Source organism: Verruconis gallopava, assembly GCF_000836295.1.
Source record: "Verruconis gallopava strain CBS 43764 unplaced genomic scaffold supercont1.18, whole genome shotgun sequence".
Taxonomy (NCBI): Eukaryota; Fungi; Ascomycota; class Dothideomycetes; order Venturiales; family Sympoventuriaceae; genus Verruconis; species Verruconis gallopava.
Window position 1 is genome coordinate 377,296 of NW_015622154.1, and position 24,869 is coordinate 402,164.

Genomic DNA, 24,869 nt, shown 5'->3' on the forward strand with positions numbered 1-24,869 from the left:
GCCTCTGAGCCCACGCCAAGACCCGTCCGCTTTCGGACCCTGCGGACTTTTGGCTGAGTCTGGTCAAACGCCAGTGCTGAAGCTGTACAGGCCCAAAGCCGAGTCAATTTGAAAAGTAAAAGCTGTGCAGATGCAAACGGCCACCATGCAGGAGGATCCGACCTCGTGAGAAACCGTGAACCTCCTGCCTCGTCCCTTTTGTTATGGTCACCTTGCTTCCTCCACCCGTTCTTCGCATTCTTGTCTTGGGCTGGTGGGTGCCGCTCGCCAGCGTCCCCCTCTCTTCACTTAATCGTCACGGCGGGATAGCACGCTCATCTGTACTGTGAACAAAGCAAGAAAACGCTCGCGAGGATGTCGTCGACGCTACGGATACGGCAGAAGATTCGTGCGCCGCGCAGAGTATGTCGTCCAAAGCTTGCATTAATCATGCACTACAATTTCCTGTCCAAAGGTGGCTCGCCGGACATGTCCCGTCAGAGCTGCATGCTAGCGCGTCCAGCGCACATCTTCCCATTCCCCTGCTACAGTCGTCTAACATGTTCGGTTCCGCATTGCAGTGGCTAACTTGATTTCGTCTCTTGCGCAGGGCATAGCCACCGACAATGTAGACTTCGAGGCGACGTGGGCCAGCCTCTCGGAGTCCTTCCGCCAGATTCACACCAAGAATGCCTCCAAGCTATCGTACGAAGAGCTTTATCGCTTCGCATATAAAATCGTGCTCAAGAAGAATGGCGAACAGCTGTACAATCACGTGCGCGACTTCGAGAAGCAGTGGCTGACAGACAACGTCTGCTCCGAAATCCACAAGAGCCTTTCTCCAGCGCTGCTGACAACGCCGGGCGTGAGCGCCACGCGTACGACGGAATACCGTGAGCTTGGCGAGAAGTTCATGTTGAAGCTGAAGTCGGCTTGGTCTGAGCACGTCCTGTGCATGGGCATGATTGCTGACACGCTGATGTATCTCGATCGTGTGTATTGTGCCGACAAGAATAGGCAGCCTATCCTCCAATGCACTCTGCAGCTCTTCCGTGACTGTGTCTTGTACTCTCCAACTACAGGTTCCATAGCTGCGTCGTCGCAGCAGGAGAGCGAAATGTCCAACATTCTGGCGGTTCTTATCAACATCATGCTGTCCCAGATACAGATGGAGAGGGACGGCGACGTCGTGAACAACAGCGTAATAAAGGCGTGCACACAGATGCTGTGCAATCTATACCAGGACGCCGTAGAGAGCGATGACAATCAGTTGTACACTAGGCATTTCGAACCGGCCTTTCTGAAGCAGACGCAACGCTTCTTTGCGCAAGAAGCAGAGCGACTCCTGGGCTCGCTTGATTGCGAATCATACTGTGCGGAAGTATGGCGACGTATAGACTCTGAGGAGGCTCGCTGCCAGACCACTATATCAGGACAGACGAAGGACAAGGTCAAGCAGATCGTGGTGTCTGAGTTGGCCGAGAACAAGATCCAGACGTTGATTGATATGGAGAGTGGTCTCGTCTTCATGATTGAGAACAACAAGATAGACGGACTAAGCAGGTTGTACCGACTCAACGCCCTTGTTGACACCAAGAAGACGGACCTGAAAAAGGCACTGAGCCAACGGGTGATACAAGAGGGTAACGAGATCAACAAGGCCGTTCTTGTACAGCAGGCTCAAGGCCCTGCCCCGGGACAGCCGTCGATGCAGAATCAGATGACAATGGCGGCCTTGCGCTGGGTAGCAGACATTCTCGCTCTCAAGGACAAGTACGACAATATCTGGAAGCATGCATTCGAGGAAGACCAGATTCTGCATGCGGCCCTGACACGAAGCTTTGCAGACTTCATCAACTCATCGACGTTCCAGCGAGGTTCAGAGTTTTTGTCACTCTTTATTGACGAGAACATGAAGAAGGGAATCAGAGACAAGACCGAAGCGCAGGTCGACGAGGTCCTCGATAAGGCTATCGAAGTTCTCAAATACGTGTCTGACAAGGATATGTTTGAGCGCTATTACAAGAAGCATCTTTCCAAGAGACTGCTCATGAATAAGTCCATTAGCATCGATGTTGAAAAGCAGATGATCTCGCGCATGAAGATCGAGCTTGGCAACAGCTTCACCATGAAGCTGGAAGCCATGTTCAAGGACATGGCCACATCTGCAGACCTCACACAGGGCTACAAGGATTACGTAGCGAATCTAGGTGAACGCGACCCATCTCGCGTCGAACTTAAGATCGACGTGCTTACAAGTGGCACGTGGCCCATTGAGGGCATCAACAGAGATGGCGATGAGGACGTAGCGATTCGCGCCAAAGTCGCGTATCCTTCCGCAGTCCTTCGCGTAATCCAAGGCTTCGAGAGGTTCTACGCAGACAAGCACTCTGGTCGCAAACTCTCCTGGCAGCCTAATCTTGGCACGGCGGATATGACTGTGCGTTTCCAGAACAAGGCGGGCAGCGCGAAACCTTACCGACAGCACGAGGTCAACGTCCCAACGTCGGGCATGATCGTGCTCATGCTGTTCCAGGACTTGTCCCCGGATGAGAGCCTCACCTACGAAGAGATCAAGGCCATGACAAACATCTGGGATCACGAACTTAAGCGCATCCTTCAGAGCTTGGCCGTGGCGAAGAAGACGCAGATTCTGAAGAAGGAACCCATGAGTAGGGAGGTCAACGAAGGAGACCGTTTCTATTTCAACGAAGGCTTCAAGAGCGAATACAGACGAGTAAAGGTTGGTATGGTGGCGGCGGCAAATCGCGCAGAAACCGAAACGGAGCGGGCAAAGACCGAGAAGCAAATGGACGACCAAAGGAACTACGTAGTGGATGCGGCGATTGTGAGGATCATGAAGTACGTGTCTGACCAAGTGCAGGTTTGACCACATGTGGAGCAGTGTGCTGACAACGTGTGCAACAGGGCGAAGAAGACTCTCTCGCATGAAAATCTCATCGTCGAGACGATCAATCAGCTCACGTCACACTTCAAGCCACAGGTCTCGATGCTGAAAGAACGCATCGGCATGTTGATTGAGAGGGAATACCTCGAGCGTATCGAGGACGCGGTCCCGCCCGCGTATAAGTACCTCGCTTAGGAGACAAACCTTGACCGGACGGTGCTGGGGACAAAGAGCGGACATTTCTCTGTTTGTTTCTCGTCCTCCTTCTGCCTGGACAAAGTCATTTTGCGCTTAGCGAATTTGCATGGCAATCGGTGTTTTTTTTTTTCCTTTGTTCCGGTTGTGCGAACATATCACGCGTTTGGCGGAGCATTCAAGGGGTCATGAGGAGTTTCTTTTAGAGGACGACACTGATGCGACCGGTCTGATTTTCCTGCGGAATGGAGAAGAGCTTGCTGACTTGCCTTTTGATGACGAGAGTTATGACGGGCATGGTGATCTTACAAGACGAAGTCCTTTTTTTGGGGACGCCAAAAACGAACTGCGCAATTGCGCATGGATTACAACCTTTCCTCCACCATCAAAGGATGAATGCTAGTGTCTGCTGAATCTCGATGGACGCGTGCTTGCTGGCACCAGTTGCGCGTTTCGGTTGACGATGACAGGACAATAGCAGATAGGCTTCAATAGCTACTTTTCGTGAATAATAAAAGCGTCTTTGTGGTTGCACTCATTTTGCGGGCCTGGAGTATCGACTCGCGCACTTTTTCTGTTCCGACCTCTTCAGCGCGGTCAGCATCCAACAACAAAAGATTGACGGGAGATTGCACATTGTTAGGGATCATGAAGTTACTTGAATTCAACATTGGGCCACTTTATGAGGAGGGTGAGGCATGCAACGACGACGACGGATGAAGGACAACCTATCTGTACGTCAGAGAACGAAGCAGCGCCTGCTCAGTTTAGAGCTGGCAATGCAGAGTTTATAGGAGACGTCTTTACGGATCCTGTCATTGACCGGTAACGTGGTACGGGGTCGACCTAGCAGACAGACAGGTCGTCCTCGCTGGCCGATAGAGCGGACAAAGCCGCCGCTTCCTCTCCTCGACTTACCATCGGAGCTGCTGCTGACCGCATACGAGTACTGCGTCAAAACGACAGGATCCATCGAGTCCGTGGAGCTGTGCGCAGGGCCGACAACCTTGGTCACGAATGCTATGGAGGTGTTCAGACGGCAGCCGTCCAACAAGATCATGATCGCGCGGACCCAGCCGGGCATGACACGTGTTTCCCGCAAGCCCAGCGCCGACAGCTTACCGCTGTGCTACCTACTGAACAACTTCACGACGCAGGCGAAGGCGGTGGAGGCGGGCAGTCCCTATCCGTGGTTTCGGTTTCGGACGGCGGAGAGCACCGGCTACCTGGAGCACGTTCGATGCGTCCGCTGCATGCTGCCGCTGAGGGACCTGTGTGCGATGACGGGGAAGCCGCGCAGGGAGATGCTGCTGCAGCTGCACCTCCGGCGCGACACAGGCGAAATCGCCGCCTCCGACTGGGCCAGGTCGAACGCGCGGCCCGGGCGCTACATGGGGTCGGCGTGGGAGGTTTGCCATGACTCCGCGAACGCGGTACTGAAGAGAGAGAGAGAGAGAGAGAGAGAGAGAGAGAGAGAGAGAGAGAGAGAGAGAGAGAGAGACTGACGGACGGTTGAATGGACTGAACTTGTTGAAGGTCGTTGCGCTGGGACAAAAGGGCCTGAAGTGTGATGATCCAGGGGCGAGATGGAAGGCGGCTCTCTGTCCTGGAAAATGACTTGAAGCGACGGCAGTTAGGAGAGTGACTCCACATTGCTCACCACTGCCGGCACTGGAAGTGCGAATTCAATTTTTATTATTATTATTATTATTTTAATTTTCATTTCAACTCTGGCTTGTTATGTCGCTTCGACTGACGGTACGGCCAGACGTCGAGGGTGGTATTGAGCCAATATTAGGAAATACGTGTTGAATTTCAGCACCAGGCTCTTGCCTTTGATCCAGTCGCGTGCAATATCAATTGATGACGTCTCCCCCTCCTATTAGCTTCCTTGATCGGCGACAGGATTTTCTTCGTTCGATGGAATTAATTAGCGGTGTTCGCGCGACGGTTTGCTTGACGGCCGCGCTGCCATTGGTCCTCCGGTATATTGAGGTGACCCGCCAATCGGCAATCCCCCGCGGAATCCATGACGGCCTCCTACAAGGCAATTTTCGTGTGTGTTTGTGCGTGCGTGCGTGCGTGCGTGCGTGTGTGTCCAGAACGTTACGAGAGGCATTATTATTGTGGCAGGGTTGGCGAGACCCACGAGGCCCGTAGGAGAGAAAACTTTGACGAAGTTGGCGGGGCGCTCGGGATGTCGAGAAAGTCACGTCTGGCTCGAGCTCGACGCGTCTGCTCTGGCAAAGTCAAGGTCACTACAGGAACAAAGCTACGGCGACGAAAGGATCGTGCCAACGAAGTTTATTTTCTGACTGAGCGCTCATTCTCCAGCACGGTCACGCTGCGACTTCCGCCGCCGAAGCGGAGGGCCGTACGTGGCCACGAACGTAGCACACTTCGATCTTTTGGCTGAGCGAAACGAGAGCGAGCGAGGGGGGACGGCAAGAGGCGCCCGGCACCGCTCGCAAACATCAGCACAACATTGTCGACCGAAGAGCACTGTAGGCCCGGTGGTCGCCTCCAGACGCCGGGTCGAAGCATGATCCGCCAAGCACGAGCACGCTGGTGAACAAAAACCTATCGATAAGGACGGGAGCGTGAGCCGTGGAGAACGCACGAGAACGACGCGACGACGACGTGGCCCCTTGCCGTCTGTCCCATCTTACCACCGTGTCGAGAGGCTTTCGTTTGCCGATCTGTCGTCGCTGGCGAGCCAGTCACGGGCGCGCTGCTTGTGCTCTGTTTGCAGCCAAAGAAACAACGGAAACAAAAGAAACGAGCACCAGAGCAAGCGAAGAGACAAGCAATGAGTCTTGTTCCTGGAAGCTCCTGGAAGGAGGCGGCGGTTTTGAAACGGGCGCAACGTTCGCCGGGCGCCTCTCCTGAAGGTGGATCCATGGCCAGGCGACGATTGGACTGCGCACCCGGCATGAAACTGCGCATCCTGGGCTCCCGCTGCGGGCGAAAGCTTGGTTCGTTGCTTGACGCAGGAACACGTCCGACCTGTGGCTACTCAGAATCCAGCGATGGCCGTTGGCCGAATGCCCGTCGCTCGAGCTCGGCTGCATCTGCCCACTGTGCTTGTCACAAACTTTTCCAGCTAGACGTCTTCCTCGACCGACGAGAGGATCCGGCCTGCGTGTCACCACTCCACCTGTCGAATTTTTTTTCTCGGCTTTTTCCAGCATCATGTGCCGCCCAATGCTGCGTCCGTCTGTGCAACGGGGAAGAATCAGAGTCGGACACGACGAGGGAGCTGGCGTCTTGGTGGCTTTCAAGGCCTACGAATGCTGCCCGCCCTGACAGCGGCCCAGCAACGTAAGCATGGCCTTAGCCTGCGGGAGATACTCTCGCGGCTCGACCGCTCGAAAAGCAAAAGGCAAAGCAAAGCAAGCCACAGGCCCGATCTCTGTCCGGATAAGGTAGTCTTCCCAGATCCAGGGCAAGCACAGCTCGCGCGGCCGCACCTGGGCTGTCCGACGTTCTCCTGAGTCTTCACACATCCAGCCCGCCCACCCCTGATCCTTTTTCCCGCTCAGAGTGGGGTGGGAGAAACAAACAGACGTCGACTTTTAGATGAAACACGCAAGCCGCAACTGCAGCAGGCCTGCACTGACGGCGTCGACTTACGCAGGCACGCCATCTGTAATTTTAGCGCCAGCTGCATCCTTAGCCTCCGTCCTCCTGGTGGCCTTGTTCGTACATAAGGGCTTTCGTGGACTTGTGAGCTGCTTGCCCTTCCCTCTTCCCTTACTCTGTGCCAAACACGTGGATTCGTGGAGCAGGTTTGCAAGTCACACTCTCTTTTTCGTCGTCGGTTAAGACAACAATTCCATTCCTTCACGCAAGAGCCCTCGCTCTATCACGTTCACTCTTCACCCCTCGTTCGCTACATTAGGACTACGCAGCAGCTCATCCGTCCAGCCGTCCTTCACGCACGTTTGTATACATTGTCAGAGACAATCGGTTCTGCTAGTCAGGACAATACGAACAATCACCCCCTACACCTTGTCATACCAGAATCACACTCACCTTCCAACTGCTCCATTTTTTCTAGATCCTAGCCTATCAAAGGGTACCCACTCATTCCTTCCGTAAATCAAAGAAACGCCCAAGGAAAGGATCATCAACTGTCAGCAAACATGTCTGGTCAGATCGTCAAGCTTGGACTCTTGTCTCTTATCTCATCGGCTCTGGCAGCCCCAATCGCTTCTCCAGAGGGGCACGTCCGCAGGCATGGCAGATGCTTTATTCCAACTAGCGCCGCCTGGACAAACGCGGAGGCCGCAGCAGAGGTCACCAGCACGTCCTCGCCCATGACGAGCACGTCTACTGTCTGGGTGCAACCGACGGAGGCTGCCACCACGGCGGCTGCCACGTCTACAGCTGCTGCTGCCGAGGCCAAGATTCCCTCACAGGCTTCCACTTACACCGCTGCCGCTCAGGCCCAGACTTGGACAACAAGCTCCTCCGCGACTCCTGCGGCCACATCCTCTGCCGCCTCAGGATCGTACGGCTCAAGCGGTGCTAAGGGTGGTGTTGCCTACACGTCGGCCAGCAACGTTTCTCCTTTCGTTGGCCAGGCCAACATTGGCTGGTGCTACAACTGGAACTCCAGCCCAGGCGACATTCCTAGCGGCATCGAATACTTCCCGCTTCTGTGGGGCACCCAGTCGACCTTCACGGATTCCTGGGTCACAAACGCCAATGCTGCCATTAGCAAGGGTGCCACCGCCGTTATGGGCTTTAATGAGCCCGACGAGTCTAGCCAGTCCAACCTTGACTACAACACTGCCGCCACGGCATACAAGCAGTACATAACTGATAACTTCTCCGGCAAGGTCACGCTTGTCGCGCCATCTGTTACCAACGGCGGTGCTCCAATGGGCCTGACCTACCTCCAGAACTTCATGGACGCATGCTCTGACTGTGGCATCCAGGCCATCAACTTGCACTGGTACGACACCTCGTCCAACGTCGACTACTTCAAGAGCTACATTCAGGGTGCGTACGAGCAGTTTAAGCTGCCGATCTGGCTTACCGAATTCGGCACCACCGATGGCAACGACCAGGCATTCCTGGAGCAAGTCCTTCCTTGGCTCAACTCGCAAACATACGTCGAGCGATACGCGTACTTCATGGCTGAGGACGGTAAGCTGCTATCTGGCACTAGCCTCAGCGCTGCTGGTGAAACTTATGCCAGTGCATGAGCGTGCCGACGAAGGGAGGAAGAGAGTGTTGCTCATTTAAGTGCATCGACTTTTTATTCGCTGTATATATTTTTTTTGTGTGGGTCATAGAATTGCGATCTTTTCGCTTGTTGAGGAAAGCGTTCACGTTCTTCGTGCATACTTGGGCGTCTCGTCGCTGTCGCCGTCATGTGTGACTCACTCTGTTTTGGGACTTAGCGAGAGCAAAAATGAAGATAACGACCTTGTGAATGCAGTTCAAATCTCGCCATCAAACTTTCAAGTGCGATTGCGCTACGTTGAGGTATCAGGCACCGCGGAGGCGTTGTGCGGCAGACTTTTTGTTGCAAATGTAAGGCGAGCTGCTCGTAATGCGTGTGCGTGATTGGTCAATGCCGCTAGTGGGAAAGAGGTGGCCCATGCTCGCTGTCCACTTGTGAATGCCGCTTACCCATGCGATCAACGACACACCTTGGTGTCGAGATACTAATCGTCTCCCTCCATCACAGCCATGGCCTCCAAACTCAACCCGCTGCGGCTACGGCCCGTCGTCCGTAGCTTCCAATGCGCAGTGAGGCACCAGAGCAGATCTTTCACAGCTGCGGCCCAGCGACGCAGCGACACCCTCATGGTGGTCAGTATCTTTTCGCCTAACCCCCAAACACCACCAGCACGAAGCGCAGAATGCTCCTTCATGCAAGGCGAATCGACATGCTTACGTGATATGTAGCACCGCGACACCCCAGAAAACAACCCGAACATCCCGTTCAAGTTCACGGAGCAGAATGAGAAGGTCATCCAGGAGATCTTGGCTCGATATCCGCCACAGTACAAGAAGGCTGCTGTGATGCCGCTGCTGGATCTGGGACAGCGACAGCATGGCTTCACCAGCATCAGCGTCATGAACGAGGTGGCGAGAATTCTGGAGATGCCCCCCATGCGCGTCTACGAGGTGGCGACGTTCTACACCATGTACAATCGGACGCCCGTGGGCAAGTACCACGTCCAGTGCTGCACGACGGTACGTTGTTCTTCTCATGGCGGGATCCGGACGGCAGAGCTAACATGTGGGCAACACAGACGCCGTGCATGCTCCGCAACAGCGACAGCATCATGAAGGCCATCGAGGACCACCTTGGCATCCACCCAGGCCAGACGACCAAGGACGGTCTCTTCACCTTCACCGAGGTAGAGTGCCTGGGCGCCTGCGCCAACGCGCCCATGGTTCAGATCAACGACGACTACTACGAGGACCTGACGTACGACACAACGGTCTCTCTGCTCAAGGCTCTGCAGCACGCTGCTGAGGTGACGGGTGCCGAAGTGCCGAAGCCGGGTCCGATGAGCGGGCGGGCTAGTTGCGAGAACAGCGCAGGTATCACGAGCTTGAAGGATGTGGATGCGATTGACTGGAAGGCAGGGCTGAGGAAGGACGGCGCGCTCGGAAAGGACTTTGCACCGTCGTAAGGTGCAGGGCAGGCGTATAGACTGTACATATGTTATAGCTAGTAAGCAAAAGGTGCTTCCGTTCTTTGTTCTGGTGATCCCGTAGATCTTTCGATCCTTGTGCAGGCAATCGCAATCCAAAGACGGCCATGACAGCGCTTGGCGACATTTCTCGGTGATTTGAGACGGGCAGCCGCGATCAGCGCAGGTAGATGACAGTCGCACCTCCTTCAACAGGTATGCACTTTCAAGTCACTGGCACGCAACCACTCCACCAAATCTTTGACACGAATCTTCAACCGTCCGATGACCGATCCATCGCTGCGCACCACTCCAACATCTACTTCCATACCCTCGTCTGAATCTCACGATGATAAACCTTCGCATCCTCAGCGTTGTTATCGTGCTGATGGGTTGCGCTCTTGGAGCTTGTAAGTCTGCTCCGCTGGAGTCGCGCAATGATGATAACAGTGTGTCAGACCCAGCCTCATGTCCGACTGAGTCAGCGCTGCCGAAGTCTGCACTGAGTAACACAACATTCAAAGAGTTTTGAACTTTTGCTTATCGAAAGCAGATCTCTCCTCGTCCGCATCCCAGGCTGTCAACAATGCTTCTTTGCTCTTTGCCTGGCAGCTCGTCTCCATCACCGGCATGGGCACGCCCTTCAATGGCTATCCATGCAGCAAGGTCGCCACACCGTCTGACATGACATGTATTGTCTCCGACATGCTGAAAAACAAAGCTACCTACGACAACAAGCTGAAGAAAATCGGTCTGGTCCCTGAAGTCGTCGACAGTGTCATTGCAGATCGCGAGGGCTGTGCCGCGAACCTGGACACCGCCGTCGCCAAGCATCATGTTCGTGCATATCTAAACGCCGTGATCACAGCTCTCGCGAGCGCGACAGTCGCGCAGCGCAATGTCGAAACGTTCTGTCTGTCTTTAGACGAAATGTGCATGACAACGCTGTTGGGCAGCAACGCCTTAAGGACCGCGCTTTGCGCTCAAGCTGGTTCTTCCGCTCCAACTGACGGACCTTCCAGCTCTGTCGACCAACGCATTCTCGCGGACTTCGACGCTCTCGTAAGTGGGCTCTTTGCATGGCAACTGTTCGGGATCCTCAGCCCCTCCCGTGATTACATCGTAAATATATGCACCACAAACCTTGCCAGTCTGAAAGCTGGTCTCGACCTGCTCGACATGGACGTGTCGGCCTTCACATCCCTCTTCTGCGATCAGTTCGCCAAGAATGAGGACTTTCCAAGTGTCGACCTCACACTGCAGAGTGTCAATGCCATTGAGACAAAGTTGTTTGGTACCGTCGTATTTGGGCTTAGCCACGAGAGATTGTATCAATGCTCTCTATGTGCTGATACGGCGCTCGACTTCGAGAAGTTTGGGGAGGTGAGCTTGAATCGCACGGCGTGGGAGAATGTACGAGGTTATGCTTGTGGATCAAATGGATACGACGACGCGAAGAACGCTCAGTGCTAAAGGACGTTGGACAAACTCGATCTTCAATGATATGCTGCAAAATGATTGACGAAATGACGGATGAGCGAGCCGTCGACTAGCGATTGATAAAATGGATCTGAGATTGAGACAGTAGCACGATAGAGAGCTTTGTGCTAAAGACAATCACGACTGATTACTACAAGGCTTTTCTCTCCCGCTAACAGCACCTATTGTACTCTTCATTGAGTCTGTTACGTGATACTCGCACCACTTCTGGCCCTTTGTGGAACTGCCTAGGTCGGAAACCATCAGAGGAGCATTGCCCTCACACATCATCCATAAATTATCGTTGCTATGAGCAATCGACCGCTCCTGTCAGTCTTCCTCGACGCCGTTCCGGCGACTGTAATTCTTGCCGAGGGCGTGCTTGAATAAGGATCCTGAACACGAGCAGACGCATACAAGGGAGGCGGTCACGCGCATAAGCGACTAAGTCCTCTTTTTTTGTGACGATACCTTCTGCGTCCTTACTAGTGTTCATGGCTCCATGCTCACGTCGATGGGCAGCTCTCTCGTGCCTTTGGGAGTGGTCCTGAAGCCCATGTTCTCAAGCCTTGCCCAGGCTTGCGGGAAGCGTTCATGGATCCACTTCTCGGTCTGCACCTGCTTGACCGAGTTCACCGCTCCGTTGAACAGCTTCGCCAGACTAGATCTCGCATGTCAGCAGGCGCAGATACCAACACGTGTTTGTCACGAGGAGATGTAGACGGACGGAGAGCAAAAGGGGGGGGGGGGGGGGGGAGAAGGGAAAAGGGCACTTACATGATGTCGTCGACCGCGATCCCCAGCACGTCCTCTGCACTATCTACCACAGTCTTTGCCTCCTCCTCGCACCCATTCGCAGCCAGAGCGCCTACGTACGCCGCCACCACCTCGCTGTCGAGTGGCACGTCCATCTCCCTCAACAAGTTCCAGACCTTCTTCGCTCTCACCTCGCCGAAATTGGAGTGCTCGCACACGCGAAACACGAGCAGCAGCGAGTTCCGAGAAGGACCCTCCTCGGAGCGCACGATGTCATCCCAAACCGCCTGCGCCTTGGATGGTGAGCCGGTGAGGAGGAAGGCCAACATGCGGGCGTTGTTCAGACGCGTCGTTTCCACGGCCGTGATGTCAAGTTTGAGCACGTTGTTTACCACCGTGAGCGACTCGTCGTCGGCTGTATGCGCGCAGCCGACCAGTGCCGCGACGTACGTCTCTGTGTCAGGGTTGATGGCGGGCGAGGCGTGACGGCGCATGTGATTGAAGACGTGAAGCGCCATGTCCGGTCTCTTGCGCTCGAAGAAGAGACGCATCACGGCTGTGCGGTCGACACGGGGCGCCTCCTCGAAAACGTGTTGGAAGATCATATATGTGTCCCAGAGACGGGCTAGGGGCGTGGAAGGGTGGAGCATGAGCTCCAGGATGGCCTTGCGCACCGTCTCCCGCTCCGCAAGCGAAAATTCGACCAGATGTGTGGTCAGCAGGTCTGCCACGTCGGTGTACTCGTCACGGTTAAGATGCAGCGTCGCCAGAGCGGCCACAGTCTGGGCCTCGAACCTGCCGCCTCGCTCGCCCAGGAAGTCAACGACGTCCATGATCGTGTCAAAGGAGTACGACTTTCGAGCGCACATGGCTTGAATAAGGCGATTTATCCTCGCTGACGTACCTCCATGCCCCTCCTGGAAGGACTTTACGTAGTCAAACGCAACTCTTGCGCCCTCGACGTCGTTAACGGATAGCCTGTAGTCCATTTGCAACAGGTAGGTCTCCTCATCTGGCGTGTTGCCCCATCGTTCACCCAACGTAATCAGACGTTCAGCCAAGTATGGGTCTCTCTTCTCGTTTGCAATCCGGATCAAAGCATTGAAATCCTGAGTGCTTGGCTGGAACGTCGGATTCGTCTTGACCATAACTTTCATCATGCGATCCAATTCGTCGACGGACTTTCCTGTCGTAACAGCCCATTTGAAAACCAAGTTCCAGAGACCTTTGTGGGACTTCATCACGGACGTGTTCGACGTGGTTGCCTTCAGTATGTCGCGAGCCCAGTCAAGAGCGTCATGTGTGCGGCAAGCGTTGAGGAGGGTCTCCAAGTATCGCGCGTCTGTTATCGGCGCTCCGTCGTCAGACTGGAACACGGCATGCTGCTTAGCAAGAGCCATATCTCCCTTCCTGGCGAACAGCACAGCGAGGCGCTTCCTGATTTCCGCATTCAACGGGGAGATCTGTCTCTGGATCAAGGCGGGGAGTGACTCGATATCCGGTAGCGACGTAGAACTTTCGGCCAGTCGGCGGAGAAAACCTACCCAAGCGAACTCGACAACTCTGCTCGGCATCGTGGATCGCAAAATCGCATCGCGAGCTTCCGCAACATGGCCGCATTGTGCGAGGATTCCAAGATGCTTAAGCCACAACCCTTCGTATATGGTTCCCCGTGCATCCTTCTTCTCGCTCCATATGGCGCCCGCGCTGTCGCTGCTCGCGCGCGCTTCGATTTCATCAAACAGCGTCTTTGATAGCTGCCAAAATGCCTCTTGCGCAGCCCTTTCTCCTTCTATGAAATCCGCAGAATGCAGACACCCCATCGCCGCTACCAATGCTTCATCTGGAACCAACTCTCCAAAATCCTTACCCTCCGCCCGAGCCTCATTTTTCAACAGTTCGAATATTGTTCTTACATAACTCGCCTCTACGTCGCTAAGCTTAGCTTTTCTAGCATGTCGTTCGTGGATGAAGGATGTCCAAGCTTTCACCAGCTGATCCGTTGGCGGTGGCCGCACGTCGTTCTCAATCCGTGAGCAAGCGTCTTTGAGATAAGCGAGCGAAGCTCTCTCGCTGGTCGCTGTAAGAACTTCTTGAGGGACAGGATTGATCCAACCAAAGAGTGTGCGCTTCTGGCGCGGAGCACTTGATGCTATTCGAAGTCTGTAGGCTCTGGTGTGAATTGCGCGCCGGTACAAACAATCGTAATGTCGAATAGGTTCATCGCGGAGGAGACGCCTGAAGACGTGAGGCGTGAGAAGAGAGCGCATAGTTTGCTGCTTTTAATGGAGAGAGGTAGAACAACAGGCAGACATCATCAAACCATTGTTAGGGCACTCTCCATATAATGCACAACCGATGCAATTGAGCTCTCGCAAGAATGTATTTACGGCAGAATCATTTGGGGTTGCGAACAAGCGGAGCTTTGAGCTCAAGAAATGGCTTGGCATCAAACTTTCCGAAAACGGTCAAGGCATGCAAGTCCGCATTTCATCAAGCCACTGTCTTCTGCTTTGGACCATTGACACACATCAGCGACAAGAACGACAATACATCCATAATGAAGCAGTTGCATAGAGCCATGCCGAGCGCCTCAAATATCTGCAACCAATGCCGTCGCGCTTTCTCATCCAGTCCCCCCAAGCGCATGGATATGCTCAAGACTCTCGCCCAGAGGATGACTTCCCGTCCATCCACCACAGCGACGACCGCAAATACCACAGCGTCTAATACCGTTTCTGCGTCCTCCGGTACGTCCTCTGGCAACGTGGCGGCGATTCGATCTGCTATTCAGGCTTCTCAGCAGCGTCTGGCAGAGCAGAACGAGCGAGCTGCGAAAGACGCTACGGAAGGCTTGTCCGCTATTCTCGCAGGGATGGCCAAGAAGGATCTCGAGGATGCACTGGAATCCCAGACTGCGCGGCGGTGGATGAGAGGGGATGTGTACAGTCTGCACGACTTGGGTCCGCGAGAAGCCAACAAGTGGAGCGTGTTGAAGAAGCGACCCGAGAGGGACATTTTCGAGATGATCGGGACGGATCCTCTCAAACATTACAAGGTACGTGTTGCTCTGTGTTATGCGATCCTCTCCACCACGTCGTGGAAAGCTGTGCGCTCAGGTGGGACGGTCGTGCTGACGTGGTATGCAATCGAACAGAACATGGCTCTGCTCTCCCAGTTCGTGACAGAGACGGGGCGGATCAAACATTCCAATGTGACCGGTTTGAAAGTAAAGAACCAACGTAGGCTCTCAAAGGCGATCAGAAGAGCAGTTGGTCTTGGGTTGATGCCTAGCGTACACAAGCACCCTGAGATCATTGCGAGGCAACTTGGCATAGATCAGCACCCTACGCGGTAAGATACTTATGCGAGAACAAGTATTTTGTGTCATACGCAATGTTAGACAACGGATCAGTGAGAGAATTCACTTCTCCGTGACCGTGATATTATAGGTTGGGTCCCGGAAAATCAGCAATGGATGAGACGATGTGGCCCGACAATTGCATTTTTTTTGCGGCCAAATAGATTGAACAGAGGCACTCATAGCCAATTTTCTGTACTATACATTTCATGCTGTTGTTACATAACGAATAGGAAGACCTGCGTCTAAGGTTTCTCGTCCTGCGCCTTGAAATCCACTTTGCCTTCACGACTCACAGTCGCCCATATAACACCGGCCGGCTTCGTCTCGGCGGGCTCGCTCGTGGACTGCCGAACCGACTTCTCTTTGGATAGGGACTCTGCCTTCTTCTCCGGCTCTGTTGCCTCAGCATTGAGCCCGGCAGTCTCTCCTCGGAGAGCGGCTTGCACTACGCCAGCCGGCACATCGGCGATCTCATTTACCTCTCTCGCACTAAGGCTGTCTGCAAGCCTGGCTCCCCTGCTCTGCACCAGAATCGTCGTTGGGCCCTTGAATTGCAAAAACAGCCTGTCGCCCCACACGTTTCTGCGCGTCCAAGTACGTATGTTGTACAGCGCCCGAGCGAGGAACTTCCACAGCGGCGACTTGCGCATCTCCACGAAGAAGCGGGTTTCCGGCAAGTATCCCGTCAGAGAAGGGACCTGCATTTTGAGCGTGGTAGAGCGGAAGCGGTACGGTTGCGGCGGATGCCCATTCATTGAGTACGCAAGCACGTTGCTTGGATGCGCGACGTACTCCTCACCCTCTTTCAAGGACACCTGGTAGATCTGGCCTTTGCCCACAAGCGCGATGAGGCCACGGCCTGAGGCAAATGTATTGCCCCAATGCTGCAGTGAGAGACGGCTGTTCATGCGCGGGCGGATGGTCAGATTGTGGCCGGACCAAGCGAGAAGCGCAGATCGCTGGGCAAGCATCCAGTCCAATCGACCATCCAGATGCAGGACCGTGAAGGAAGTCAGGGGCGACTTCGTACTTATCAACAAGGAGAGGGGCGAAGAGGATGAAATACGTTGGTACAGGAATGGAATGCCGAGAGGTGCCCGTGTGAGAGGCGAGAGGAGCGAAAGTGTCGACACAGCCTATCCAGCTCACTTCATTAGTACAGCTACCACCAGGACTTTTAGAGGCAGACTCTTCGGTTGAGCGCACATTTTCTGCCTTGCCAGCTACCGCGACAAGAGTGCCTCGCCTTGTGTATAAGTTCTGCGACGGCGATAGCTGCACCGAAAGCAACGAGAACGGCGCGCCTAGAACTTCGAACTTCGCATCTGCCCAGTGATCAGCCTTGTTCCTCATCAGCTTTTTTTCCTCCCTAGGATGAGCATACCAGGCTGGCGACTCGCAGATTCTAAGCCCAGCTCTATTCCCTCCGCGCCAACCTCCGGCGACATGGAGCTTGGGGTGGCAAAGACACGTACATAGCGCCGACAAAGGGGTTCAATGGCAGCGACACGCGGTCTGGAGAGGGCGTTGTAGGATGAGCAAGAGCTCCGCCATTGGGATGCTACTTGCCGGCGCATGGTTTGGCCGTGCGATGGTATGATGGCATCTCTGATGATCTGGTCGGGCTTGAGAAAAGGTGGGAAGCTTGGACGCAAGCGGGTCTTTGGGCGGCCTCGGAAGAGGAATTTGCAAGGGGCTTGCACAGGACGGGTAACCGATAATGGCAATATCTGCTGCAAACAGAATGGCAGCGCAAGAAAGATGCAAGAACATGAACGCAGAAATTTCTATCAAGATACCATTTTACAAGTGTCTAGTTCTAATCTACATCTACTCCATATTATGCTCCTCCTTTGGAACTTCTGGTTTGCGTCAGAAATACGCTTCTCTAGTCACTTCTTTAGAATTTTCCCTCACACTCTATATTTAAAACAGAAAAGAATTTCGCAAGAGCCTATGCTGCACCTCCAGCAGCTTTCTTGATATCCTCGGCATTGATCTTTTTCCAGCTGCCGCAGCAACCGACCACCGTCGCAAAGGCGAATGATGCTATCGTAATGATGAACACGTCCTTCAAACCATCCATATACGCATTCACAACGATAGGTACCTGTGCCTCGGTAAATGCTACACGTATTTCTGTTGCGCCAGTGGTAAGGGCTACCGCAGGATCGATCCCAGGGAGTTTAACAGCAAGCGTCTTTATGAGCACATTGTTGAAGGCGCATTGGGCGGCTGAGAGGAAGAACGATCCGCCTATTGTCATGAAGACTGCTCCAAAGGTCAGAATCAGGTCTTCGTGTGAATCAAGTCGAGCCGAAGACTTACAAGTTATAATGGCTGTGACCTGTGACATGTCAGCTGGAGACGCGTGAACCTGTCCATTTGAAAGGGCAATTTGGAATGCTAGACCCGTGGCGAAGCCAACAAGAATCTGGTATCCAACCCACTCTCCCGTTGATGTGCCTATGCCCATTGTGTAGAAAAGTCCACTTCCAACCGCTGCTAGAGCCCCGCCAATAAGCCAGAACAACGGAACAATGCGGATCTTCGCCAGCAAGATGCCCTGTACAATGGCAGCAAATGTCAGAGGGAAGATGAGTGCGAGCATCTTAACACCGGAACCAATAGGACTGCTGTTGTAAACGCTTTGGAAATAAATGGGGAGGTAGTATAGGACGACAAAGTAGCCGCCGCCAAAGAAGAACATGTAGACGCAACCGACGAGGACATAGTCTTTCATGAACTACATTGCGATCAAAAATTAGCGCTTTGGTCAATGAGCCGAGTTGACGCGAAGAACAAGATTTCTCAACGTACCAGGCGTGGAACGATCATCGCACGCTCCTGTTGCGCGATTTCCCAGGCCACGAATGCTACGAAAATCAACCCGAATCCAACCAATAGTCCGATAACAACACTGCTGTTCCAAGAGTGCGTTTGTCCGCCGTACTGGAGCGCTAAGAGGAAAGTAACGATCAGGCCGATCATGAGCACCGCACCACCAAGATCCATCTGAAGCAGCTTCTCCTTCCATGGTGCTTCCACGGGCTTCGCTTCTTTTGGGGTTTGGAAGAAGAAAAACACAAAAACGGCCGCTAGACCCCCAACAGGCAGGTTGATATAGAAACACTTCACAATGTCAGCAAGCAATGCCATTTGCTCTCATAGGAAAGACTGTTCCTTACCCAGCGCCAGCTCACTTTTTCCGTGAATGCGCCACCAATAAGAGGTCCCAGCACTGCGGCAATGCCATAGGTAGCCCCTGTGTAACCCAGAAGTTGCGGTCGTTTTTCAGGAGGGGCCGCGAAAGCGATCATGGTGAAGACGCCAACCGCTATGCCAGAGCCACCTACCCCAGCGATTGCTCGGCCAATGATGAGGGTGGTGGGATCTTTAGCAACCGCGCAGATAAGACTGCCAACCTCAAATGTGAGAACTGACAGTAGAAACCAGAACTTTATGGGAAAGTATTTGTAGAATTTTCCCCATGTTGACTGGAAGCCTGCGTTCGATCAATTAACGTCCTCTCAAGGATAATTTGAACATCCAAGTATTGGAAGCAAATATCTGTAGCTTATACAGTGCGTGCTCTGGTGAATAGTCAGTTGCTCATGGTCGGGGAACGGCAAGATCACAACGTACCACCTCCAAAAGTCATAAAATATGCTGCTCCATACCACGAAACTTTGTTTATGTCCTTGAACTCATCCGTTATCTTGGGTATAGCTGTACCAAGGATAGTCTGAAGTGTTTTTGGGTTAGCTTTAGCGACATTTGCGACACGCCGAACTCACATTGTCCAGTGCGACCAAGAACATGCTTAGCATGAGTGATGTGATGATAATAGCCAGACGTCTACCGTGAGGATAATCCGAGATGGCGGATACGCTCCTTTCCATGGCAGTGCTAGGATCTATTGGATCTCTTTTCTCTATTGAGATAGGCTCCGACAGACTCGAGCGCCTGGTTGAGCCCTCAGCAGAGGACGACTCCTTTTCAGGCTCATTCTGTGGCGTTGACATCTTGACTAGAACTATGAAGCAGTGATTCGAGCACGAAGAACATGAAATGCGCAGCTACTTTATGATATACAGGAAACACCAGTTTGTCAGCTCCGTGTAAATTGGACCGCAACGGAGAAACAATCTGTTCCCAGCTTCGCCGATATGTCCACCAACCCCCATTGTGTGGACGTTGAGCAACAATTCGACCGAGTCATATTCACAACTAGTGAGGGATGTCGTTTGAGGCTCGCATTGCGGGAGTGGTGCTTACGCTACTTGGCGTTTTGCTACATGTGCGGGTTTCGGACTTGAGCCTAGCAGAACCAGATCTTCAAGATCGACATTGGCTGTGCAAAATTCTAGTTTATGTGGATCCTTTTGTATAGGGGTGTGATAACAAGTGTCCAGCTAGGTACAAAGCCGCAAATTTCGATCCTCTGATTGGGCTCTGTCTGAATTTCGCTCGTATTCGTTGTCGCAATCGAGATGCGAGGCTGACAGTCACTCGGTCGAATTTGGCCTAAGACAAGAGATTAATCAGCAACTCCGCTCACTTTCGGCCGAACTCAACAACTGCCACAGTACTATATCTCGGTCGAATTGTGCAATCTTGAGAATTGATCGGACAGAAGCTGCCTGAAACCCCGTTGGCGTTTACAAGCAGCTACTTTTGCAAAATGTTCACGTTCGACGCTTTTGCTGTCTTCAACGTCCTACTTTTTCGAGGATGAATACTCCTTCGGACGAAAAGACGACGAAACGAAGGAGGGTCCGAAAAGGCACTCACAGCTGCTGGGAGTGTAGGCGAAGAAAAGTGAAGTGCACCTTTGCATCGCTGGATGATGTTCGATGCGTCACGTGCGTTCGTCGGAGGGCAAAATGTGTCAGTCAAGAGGATGCGGATGGACCGGATGAAGCAGAGAACGATACGACCCGCATTGAGCAAACCAAAAAAATCTACGACAATCAGTTTGGGATTCGTGCCGCAAATGATAATGACTCACAGCCAAATTTGCATCATGGTGTTATCGGTAGCGGTATGTCGACTACTTGTTCGGCCGCTGCGGAAAATGGACAAAGCAGCTCATTGGTACGTGATCGATTATCGGGTTGCTGATATCTTCGCTTACCAAGCTGAAATTAGGCCTACCTAATGGATGAAAGTCCAAGTCGTCGGACACAACACTCTCCGAACATGCTCGTAACACCGGAGTGTTTACCAACCCCAGCGTCCAGCTTGGCAACTTTTGCGGAGCCGAAGAAGTACATGGCAATTACGCACACACTGCTATGCAGTCTCCCTCCTCGAAGAGATATCGAGATTCTGGTCGGAAGAATACGACATGTCTCGGCTTTATGCTACCAGTCAAATTACAAATGTAGAAGCAGAAACGAGAATGCCCAACCCCAAGTGCTGATCCCACTGGCGAATCTCCTCCATCCTGAATCTCACCCCGTTCTGCTGGCCCGGCAGATGTTACTTTTCGCAGCAGGCGTGCAATATCTGTCTCCAAATGAGGTAATACCAGGCCTGACCGAGCATCATTATACCATTATGGAGAGTCTTGCGGAATCAGCAATCAAAATGGTGACCACAAACGACTCATTAGTAGGCACATTAGAAGGTCTTGAAAATATCATCTTGGAAGCCTTCTTTCACATTGACAGCGGAAATATTCGACGAGCCTGGATTACAATGCGCAGGGCTGTCACGGTGGCCCAGCTGCTAGGTTTGGACCGACAAGGGCATTATCGTTTTAAGCTTTTGAGCCAAGAAAACGAACTTGATCCTGAGATGATGTGGATTTGCGTTGTTTCCATGGAGCGCTCGTTATCTTTGCTCTTAGGACTGCCTACAAGCACAGGCATGCATATCCCTACAGTCAAGGCCTGTGAAAACAAGCCCGTAAGCAGCTGCATATCCACACTCGTTATCGACGTTACGGCGAAGATTCTCCAGAGAAATGAAGTTCACGATCATGAGAAGGCAAGCGCCATCACGCGCGAGATCGGTCGAGAACTCATCGACATATCCAAGAACTTACCGTCCGAGTTCTGGAAACCATTGAACTTCGCTGGCCTTGAGATAGACTCTACCGAAGCCTTCTGGGAAACGAGACGGACTTGGGACCACATGTGCTATTATAACCTTGTAGCCCAACTTCACTTGCCTTACGCAATGTGTCCAGGCCACAACAGCCAGACCATTTCCTCGCGCATCGCTTGTGCCAATGCTTGTCGAGAAATACTGACTCGCGAGATTACATTTCGCAAATTCAATCCAATAACTGCCTCCTGTCGCATGGCCGATTTCCTAGCACTGGTTGCCGGCATGGCCATCATCCTGGCTCACATTGTCAGTCACTGTCGTCAGGAGGTTGATGACCCACTCGTTCATCAGCGATTGGGAGATCGCGCAGCCGTAGAGGAGGCTCTTGATTGCATGAGATCCATGTCCGAATTACGCGAAGATATGCTCGCCGCAAGATGTGCGGCCCTGCTTAAGCACCTGCTGGTCATCGAAGCGGACGCAGCGCAAGGACAGCGATATCGTATCGACCGACTGGAGCCCGCAGACGCTGTCGAAGAAGATGACCGAAATGTACTTGTCATCAAAGTTCCGTACGTGGGAGGTATCAGATTTACGCGAGAAGGCAACACACCAATGGCACCTTTGCACATCGCAAGCGACAGAGGACTTGTTGATGGCGTCCGTATCGGTGGCATCGGATCCGTACATATAAGCAACAAAAGTGCCTTGAACGAAATGAAGAGCGATAGCAGCGCCAATATGGCCATCAATCAAGCAATGACCACACGAACTTCACATACGCCGTCAATGCACGACTATATATCACATGTTCCACAAATCATGCCCGGGGATATGTTTTCGCAGCACAACCAAATGTTCCCCGATGCGGCCGCTGGAATGGATGATTGGGTGTTCCAAGGCTTTGACACCGCATTTTTTGACACCTTGATCCGCGGAGCGACGAATCAGCAGCAGATACATGGTGCTGAAGCGTTATACGCCCCTTAGATTTTTCACGTGCTATGCGAAATGATCATGACATGGACACGGTGAGGTTAACGTGATTTCTGGATTTCATTTCTTATGCTCAGCTACATCTAATGAGTGGGTGAACGTCCGCCGAGCTGCTCCTAGCAAATGAGCGACGAATTTTCTACGAACCGAAAAGTAGCAAGAATATCAGCATTTACTTAGTGCACCATCGCCGCATCCACGTCAACATCGACGGTAAGGATATTTTTATCATCCGGATCATCTGGAACAAGTGTCGCAACCGAAATATGCGGCCAACTCAATGGCCCAAAGTTGAGCAGCACCAACTGACTGTATTGAATTTGCGTCGAATGAACGGCGACGCGAGTTGGCTTGATAACTGGGCGGTTTGGCCTGACTCTGAACGCACGTGGACCCTGTACAGAAGGATCTTGGTCAACCGGTACGCATATGGGCAGCGTGATCTTCGGATTCCACGGCGGGATAATGATTTCGTTGCGGACGGTGGAGATCCAAAAAGTTGCCTCCATATGCGCTGCATCTGCGTTTGATCGGGACGGGTTGTTCGCGTCAGGATTGAACGTCGTAGTGTTGAGTTCGCTGTCATCAGGATTATCTGGTGGGCTTCCAGGACCGGCGGCTTTGTCAATTTCCGGTTCGGAAAGAAAGGCAATGTTGGCGGTGCCGCCTCCCTGCAAAGCCTTTTTCTTTTCGGTGGTAACGGTAAAAGTGATGTGATCCACAATGTTCTTCTTGTCGTTATTTTGCTTCAAAAGCCAATTTGGATCGTAGAAAACATTCTGAGTGATGACGGACTTAGGTCCTTTGACGGTCTGGGGGATACGAAATTTGTCAGGGTCGTCGTATACGGTATTATGAAAGAGCGTTTTTGGAACTCTTTGGCTTGGATTATCAATGGTAAAGGGGATGGTTGGCAACTTTCTGTTCGAGCTGGCAGGGATCGAGACGCCATTCACGTCGTCCCAAAGAGGAATGACGGGTGGACCCGCCTCGACCTTTGTCGGATCAAGGCCTTGTGCATTGATCGTTGTGCCGTGAGGAATGGAAGCCATACGAGTGATAGTAGCTGGGGTACGTGGTGGAGACCCAGATTGGGGAGCTACATCAACTCCTGGTGTGGCGTTGAGTGCTGGGACGCGCATGAACAACCCGGGCTCGAAGTGGATGTCCGTCTTAAGCTTAGACGTTGGTGTGACATCAACGGGGTTCAGGACATTAGCAACAGTCTGAATATATGGGGTTCCCTTGAGATTGACGTGTTCCTGTTTGCCAAAGCCACGATTGGGAACATTGTTCAACACTGATGCCCCCAAAAACTGGAGCTTCTCCTCAGTCAGGTCGTATTCTAGAAGATTGTCCTTAAGAGCATTACCCGGTGCTGTTGGGTCATCAGCAGGGTCGAAAGAGCTCGGTCCATTTCTCGGGCGAAAGATCATGTTTAGACCCCTTCCTTTGAAGGTACCAGTGAATCTTGAAAGGGCTATACCCAGTTCACCTTCGGCAGGATCTTTATCTGGCCTACCAAGGGGCGGCTCTGGAACGGCCGGTGCAGCCGTTCGCAGAGGAAGCTGGGCGGCGATAGCCTCATCTACTGGTTGGATATTGAAGTCTGGTGATATGAAAAAGACTCTCCGGTCATCCTCCAGTGGTCTTGCAAAATTCAGTGCCATTGTGAAGCGAAATCGAAGATCTGAAGAGTAAAATGGAATGTTAGATTGAGATATATTTATTGTTGAGCTTCCTCGGTTTTGAACATGAGAGCTGAGCTCAATTTAAGTAGGCAGCGGAATTAATTCGTTTTAGCCTAAATACTACACGGATTCTTTCATGACACACTGGACCGTGTTAAACTGTCCTGGAAAGAAGACAACCGAGAACACCCTATTAGTGTTGCAGAGCTGTCATACTCTAGCTGACAAGCAAGTCTGAAATAAGTGCCATCACATCTGCGAATACCTTTACTGTTATTCTAATCCAAGCTGAATTTTGCATGCCAATTTGTTCGAGTCCACGGACTTGCGTAGGAAGATATGACCGCTGATACTTCGAAGAGCAATACTTGAGCATTCGCAGTTCATGTCGACGTTCATAATCACTGGTCCCAAACTGAGTGTCGAATACGAGAAAGAGACGATACCTGTATGCCGTTCTTGACCATCATTGGGACAACGAATGGTGTATGACTGCTCATCATGTAGTGTGACCGGAACGGCTGATGCTTGGCTTACTTAACCGAAGAAAGTTGGACCCCACATTCTTTGATCGTACGGGACTACCCGCATAGCATGTTTAAGATTTCAGCTCAATTGCAAGGCACAATGTGCCTTGACTGATATGGCTCATCCCGATAATTCATTGAGGAGCTAAAAGAAGTCCACAGTTTGCAAGTCTGTGACGTTGATTCTGAAAATAAAGATGACGTTGCAAGATTTTCGGCTGTTCGCGAGACGAAATATATGGTTTGCTTAGAGAGATC

General features: G+C 52.6%; 10 protein-coding genes across 10 annotated transcripts; 6 read left to right on the forward strand and 4 right to left on the reverse strand.

Moving 5' to 3' along the window:
* Positions 1 to 96: 96 nt before the first annotated feature.
* Positions 97 to 4,413, forward strand: PV09_05742 (uncharacterized protein). The gene is made up of 3 exons (XM_016359287.1): positions 97 to 402; positions 590 to 2,841; positions 2,908 to 4,413. The coding sequence occupies exons 1-3, from the start codon at positions 355 to 357 to the stop codon at positions 3,080 to 3,082; spliced, it is 2,475 nt and encodes an 824-aa protein (XP_016212966.1). The 5' UTR covers positions 97 to 354; the 3' UTR covers positions 3,083 to 4,413.
* Positions 4,414 to 6,153: 1,740 nt separating this feature from the next.
* PV09_05743 (uncharacterized protein) lies at positions 6,154 to 8,530 on the forward strand. Its single transcript, XM_016359288.1, has one exon. The coding sequence runs from the start codon at positions 7,228 to 7,230 to the stop codon at positions 8,293 to 8,295; it is 1,068 nt and encodes a 355-aa protein (XP_016212967.1). The 5' UTR covers positions 6,154 to 7,227; the 3' UTR covers positions 8,296 to 8,530.
* Positions 8,531 to 8,734: 204 nt separating this feature from the next.
* Positions 8,735 to 10,033, forward strand: PV09_05744 (NADH-ubiquinone oxidoreductase 24 kDa subunit, mitochondrial). The gene is made up of 3 exons (XM_016359289.1): positions 8,735 to 8,908; positions 9,005 to 9,295; positions 9,355 to 10,033. The coding sequence occupies exons 1-3, from the start codon at positions 8,786 to 8,788 to the stop codon at positions 9,739 to 9,741; spliced, it is 801 nt and encodes a 266-aa protein (XP_016212968.1). The 5' UTR covers positions 8,735 to 8,785; the 3' UTR covers positions 9,742 to 10,033.
* A 57-nt stretch (positions 10,034 to 10,090) lies between these two features.
* Positions 10,091 to 11,239, forward strand: PV09_05745 (uncharacterized protein; the record flags this gene model as incomplete). Its single annotated transcript, XM_016359290.1, has 2 exons — positions 10,091 to 10,151; positions 10,295 to 11,239. The coding sequence occupies 2 exons, from the start codon at positions 10,091 to 10,093 to the stop codon at positions 11,212 to 11,214; spliced, it is 981 nt and encodes a 326-aa protein (XP_016212969.1). The 3' UTR covers positions 11,215 to 11,239.
* Positions 11,194 to 14,372, reverse strand: PV09_05746 (uncharacterized protein). Its single transcript, XM_016359291.1, has 2 exons — positions 11,998 to 14,372; positions 11,194 to 11,881 (listed from the first exon to the last, which is right to left on the reverse strand). Exons 1-2 carry the CDS (start codon positions 14,244 to 14,246, stop codon positions 11,713 to 11,715), a joined length of 2,418 nt encoding a protein of 805 aa, XP_016212970.1. The 5' UTR covers positions 14,247 to 14,372; the 3' UTR covers positions 11,194 to 11,712.
* A 105-nt stretch (positions 14,373 to 14,477) lies between these two features.
* On the forward strand, positions 14,478 to 15,602 carry PV09_05747 (ribosomal protein S18). The gene is made up of 2 exons (XM_016359292.1): positions 14,478 to 15,034; positions 15,134 to 15,602. Exons 1-2 carry the CDS (start codon positions 14,537 to 14,539, stop codon positions 15,332 to 15,334), a joined length of 699 nt encoding a protein of 232 aa, XP_016212971.1. The 5' UTR covers positions 14,478 to 14,536; the 3' UTR covers positions 15,335 to 15,602.
* PV09_05748 (uncharacterized protein) lies at positions 15,456 to 16,960 on the reverse strand. The gene is made up of 3 exons (XM_016359293.1): positions 16,725 to 16,960; positions 16,547 to 16,665; positions 15,456 to 16,476 (listed from the first exon to the last, which is right to left on the reverse strand). Exons 1-3 carry the CDS (start codon positions 16,915 to 16,917, stop codon positions 15,583 to 15,585), a joined length of 1,206 nt encoding a protein of 401 aa, XP_016212972.1. The 5' UTR covers positions 16,918 to 16,960; the 3' UTR covers positions 15,456 to 15,582.
* A 196-nt stretch (positions 16,961 to 17,156) lies between these two features.
* Positions 17,157 to 20,120, reverse strand: PV09_05749 (uncharacterized protein). Its single transcript, XM_016359294.1, has 6 exons — positions 19,138 to 20,120; positions 18,989 to 19,085; positions 18,529 to 18,845; positions 18,161 to 18,472; positions 17,669 to 18,086; positions 17,157 to 17,611 (listed from the first exon to the last, which is right to left on the reverse strand). The coding sequence occupies exons 1-6, from the start codon at positions 19,363 to 19,365 to the stop codon at positions 17,295 to 17,297; spliced, it is 1,689 nt and encodes a 562-aa protein (XP_016212973.1). The 5' UTR covers positions 19,366 to 20,120; the 3' UTR covers positions 17,157 to 17,294.
* PV09_05750 (uncharacterized protein) lies at positions 19,936 to 23,947 on the forward strand. The gene is made up of 2 exons (XM_016359295.1): positions 19,936 to 20,437; positions 20,492 to 23,947. The coding sequence occupies exons 1-2, from the start codon at positions 20,075 to 20,077 to the stop codon at positions 22,385 to 22,387; spliced, it is 2,259 nt and encodes a 752-aa protein (XP_016212974.1). The 5' UTR covers positions 19,936 to 20,074; the 3' UTR covers positions 22,388 to 23,947.
* PV09_05751 (uncharacterized protein) lies at positions 22,435 to 24,130 on the reverse strand. The gene has a single exon (XM_016359296.1). The coding sequence runs from the start codon at positions 24,061 to 24,063 to the stop codon at positions 22,570 to 22,572; it is 1,494 nt and encodes a 497-aa protein (XP_016212975.1). The 5' UTR covers positions 24,064 to 24,130; the 3' UTR covers positions 22,435 to 22,569.
* Between the last annotated feature and the right edge of the window lie 739 nt (positions 24,131 to 24,869).

What these genes read in the sequence shown, in the direction of transcription:
- PV09_05750 (XM_016359295.1), top strand. Translation starts at nt 20,075, where the DNA reads ATGAATACTCCTTCGGACGAAAAGACGACGAAACGAAGGAGGGTCCGA. An exon ending in ATGGACAAAGCAGCTCATTG is followed by an intron (nt 20,438 to 20,491) that starts GTACGTGATCGA and finishes AGCTGAAATTAG; the next exon opens with GCCTACCTAATGGATGAAAG.
- PV09_05748 (XM_016359293.1), bottom strand. Translation starts at nt 16,917, where the DNA reads ATGCGCCGGCAAGTAGCATCCCAATGGCGGAGCTCTTGCTCATCCTAC. An exon ending in ATCTGCGAGTCGCCAGCCTG is followed by an intron (nt 16,666 to 16,724) that starts GTATGCTCATCC and finishes ATCACTGGGCAG; the next exon opens with ATGCGAAGTTCGAAGTTCTA. An exon ending in TAGCTGGCAAGGCAGAAAAT is followed by an intron (nt 16,477 to 16,546) that starts GTGCGCTCAACC and finishes TGAGCTGGATAG; the next exon opens with GCTGTGTCGACACTTTCGCT.
- PV09_05744 (XM_016359289.1), top strand. Translation starts at nt 8,786, where the DNA reads ATGGCCTCCAAACTCAACCCGCTGCGGCTACGGCCCGTCGTCCGTAGC. An exon ending in GCAGCGACACCCTCATGGTG is followed by an intron (nt 8,909 to 9,004) that starts GTCAGTATCTTT and finishes CGTGATATGTAG; the next exon opens with CACCGCGACACCCCAGAAAA. An exon ending in ACGTCCAGTGCTGCACGACG is followed by an intron (nt 9,296 to 9,354) that starts GTACGTTGTTCT and finishes TGGGCAACACAG; the next exon opens with ACGCCGTGCATGCTCCGCAA.
- PV09_05743 (XM_016359288.1), top strand. Translation starts at nt 7,228, where the DNA reads ATGTCTGGTCAGATCGTCAAGCTTGGACTCTTGTCTCTTATCTCATCG.
- PV09_05742 (XM_016359287.1), top strand. Translation starts at nt 355, where the DNA reads ATGTCGTCGACGCTACGGATACGGCAGAAGATTCGTGCGCCGCGCAGA. An exon ending in AGATTCGTGCGCCGCGCAGA is followed by an intron (nt 403 to 589) that starts GTATGTCGTCCA and finishes TCTCTTGCGCAG; the next exon opens with GGCATAGCCACCGACAATGT. An exon ending in GCGATTGTGAGGATCATGAA is followed by an intron (nt 2,842 to 2,907) that starts GTACGTGTCTGA and finishes CGTGTGCAACAG; the next exon opens with GGCGAAGAAGACTCTCTCGC.
- PV09_05751 (XM_016359296.1), bottom strand. Translation starts at nt 24,063, where the DNA reads ATGGCACTGAATTTTGCAAGACCACTGGAGGATGACCGGAGAGTCTTT.
- PV09_05749 (XM_016359294.1), bottom strand. Translation starts at nt 19,365, where the DNA reads ATGTCAACGCCACAGAATGAGCCTGAAAAGGAGTCGTCCTCTGCTGAG. An exon ending in ATATTTTATGACTTTTGGAG is followed by an intron (nt 18,846 to 18,988) that starts GTGGTACGTTGT and finishes GATCGAACGCAG; the next exon opens with GCTTCCAGTCAACATGGGGA. An exon ending in GGTCACAGCCATTATAACTT is followed by an intron (nt 17,612 to 17,668) that starts GTAAGTCTTCGG and finishes CCTTTGGAGCAG; the next exon opens with TCTTCATGACAATAGGCGGA.
- PV09_05747 (XM_016359292.1), top strand. Translation starts at nt 14,537, where the DNA reads ATGAAGCAGTTGCATAGAGCCATGCCGAGCGCCTCAAATATCTGCAAC. An exon ending in ATCCTCTCAAACATTACAAG is followed by an intron (nt 15,035 to 15,133) that starts GTACGTGTTGCT and finishes GCAATCGAACAG; the next exon opens with AACATGGCTCTGCTCTCCCA.
- PV09_05746 (XM_016359291.1), bottom strand. Translation starts at nt 14,246, where the DNA reads ATGCGCTCTCTTCTCACGCCTCACGTCTTCAGGCGTCTCCTCCGCGAT. An exon ending in ATCGCGGTCGACGACATCAT is followed by an intron (nt 11,882 to 11,997) that starts GTAAGTGCCCTT and finishes TGCGAGATCTAG; the next exon opens with TCTGGCGAAGCTGTTCAACG.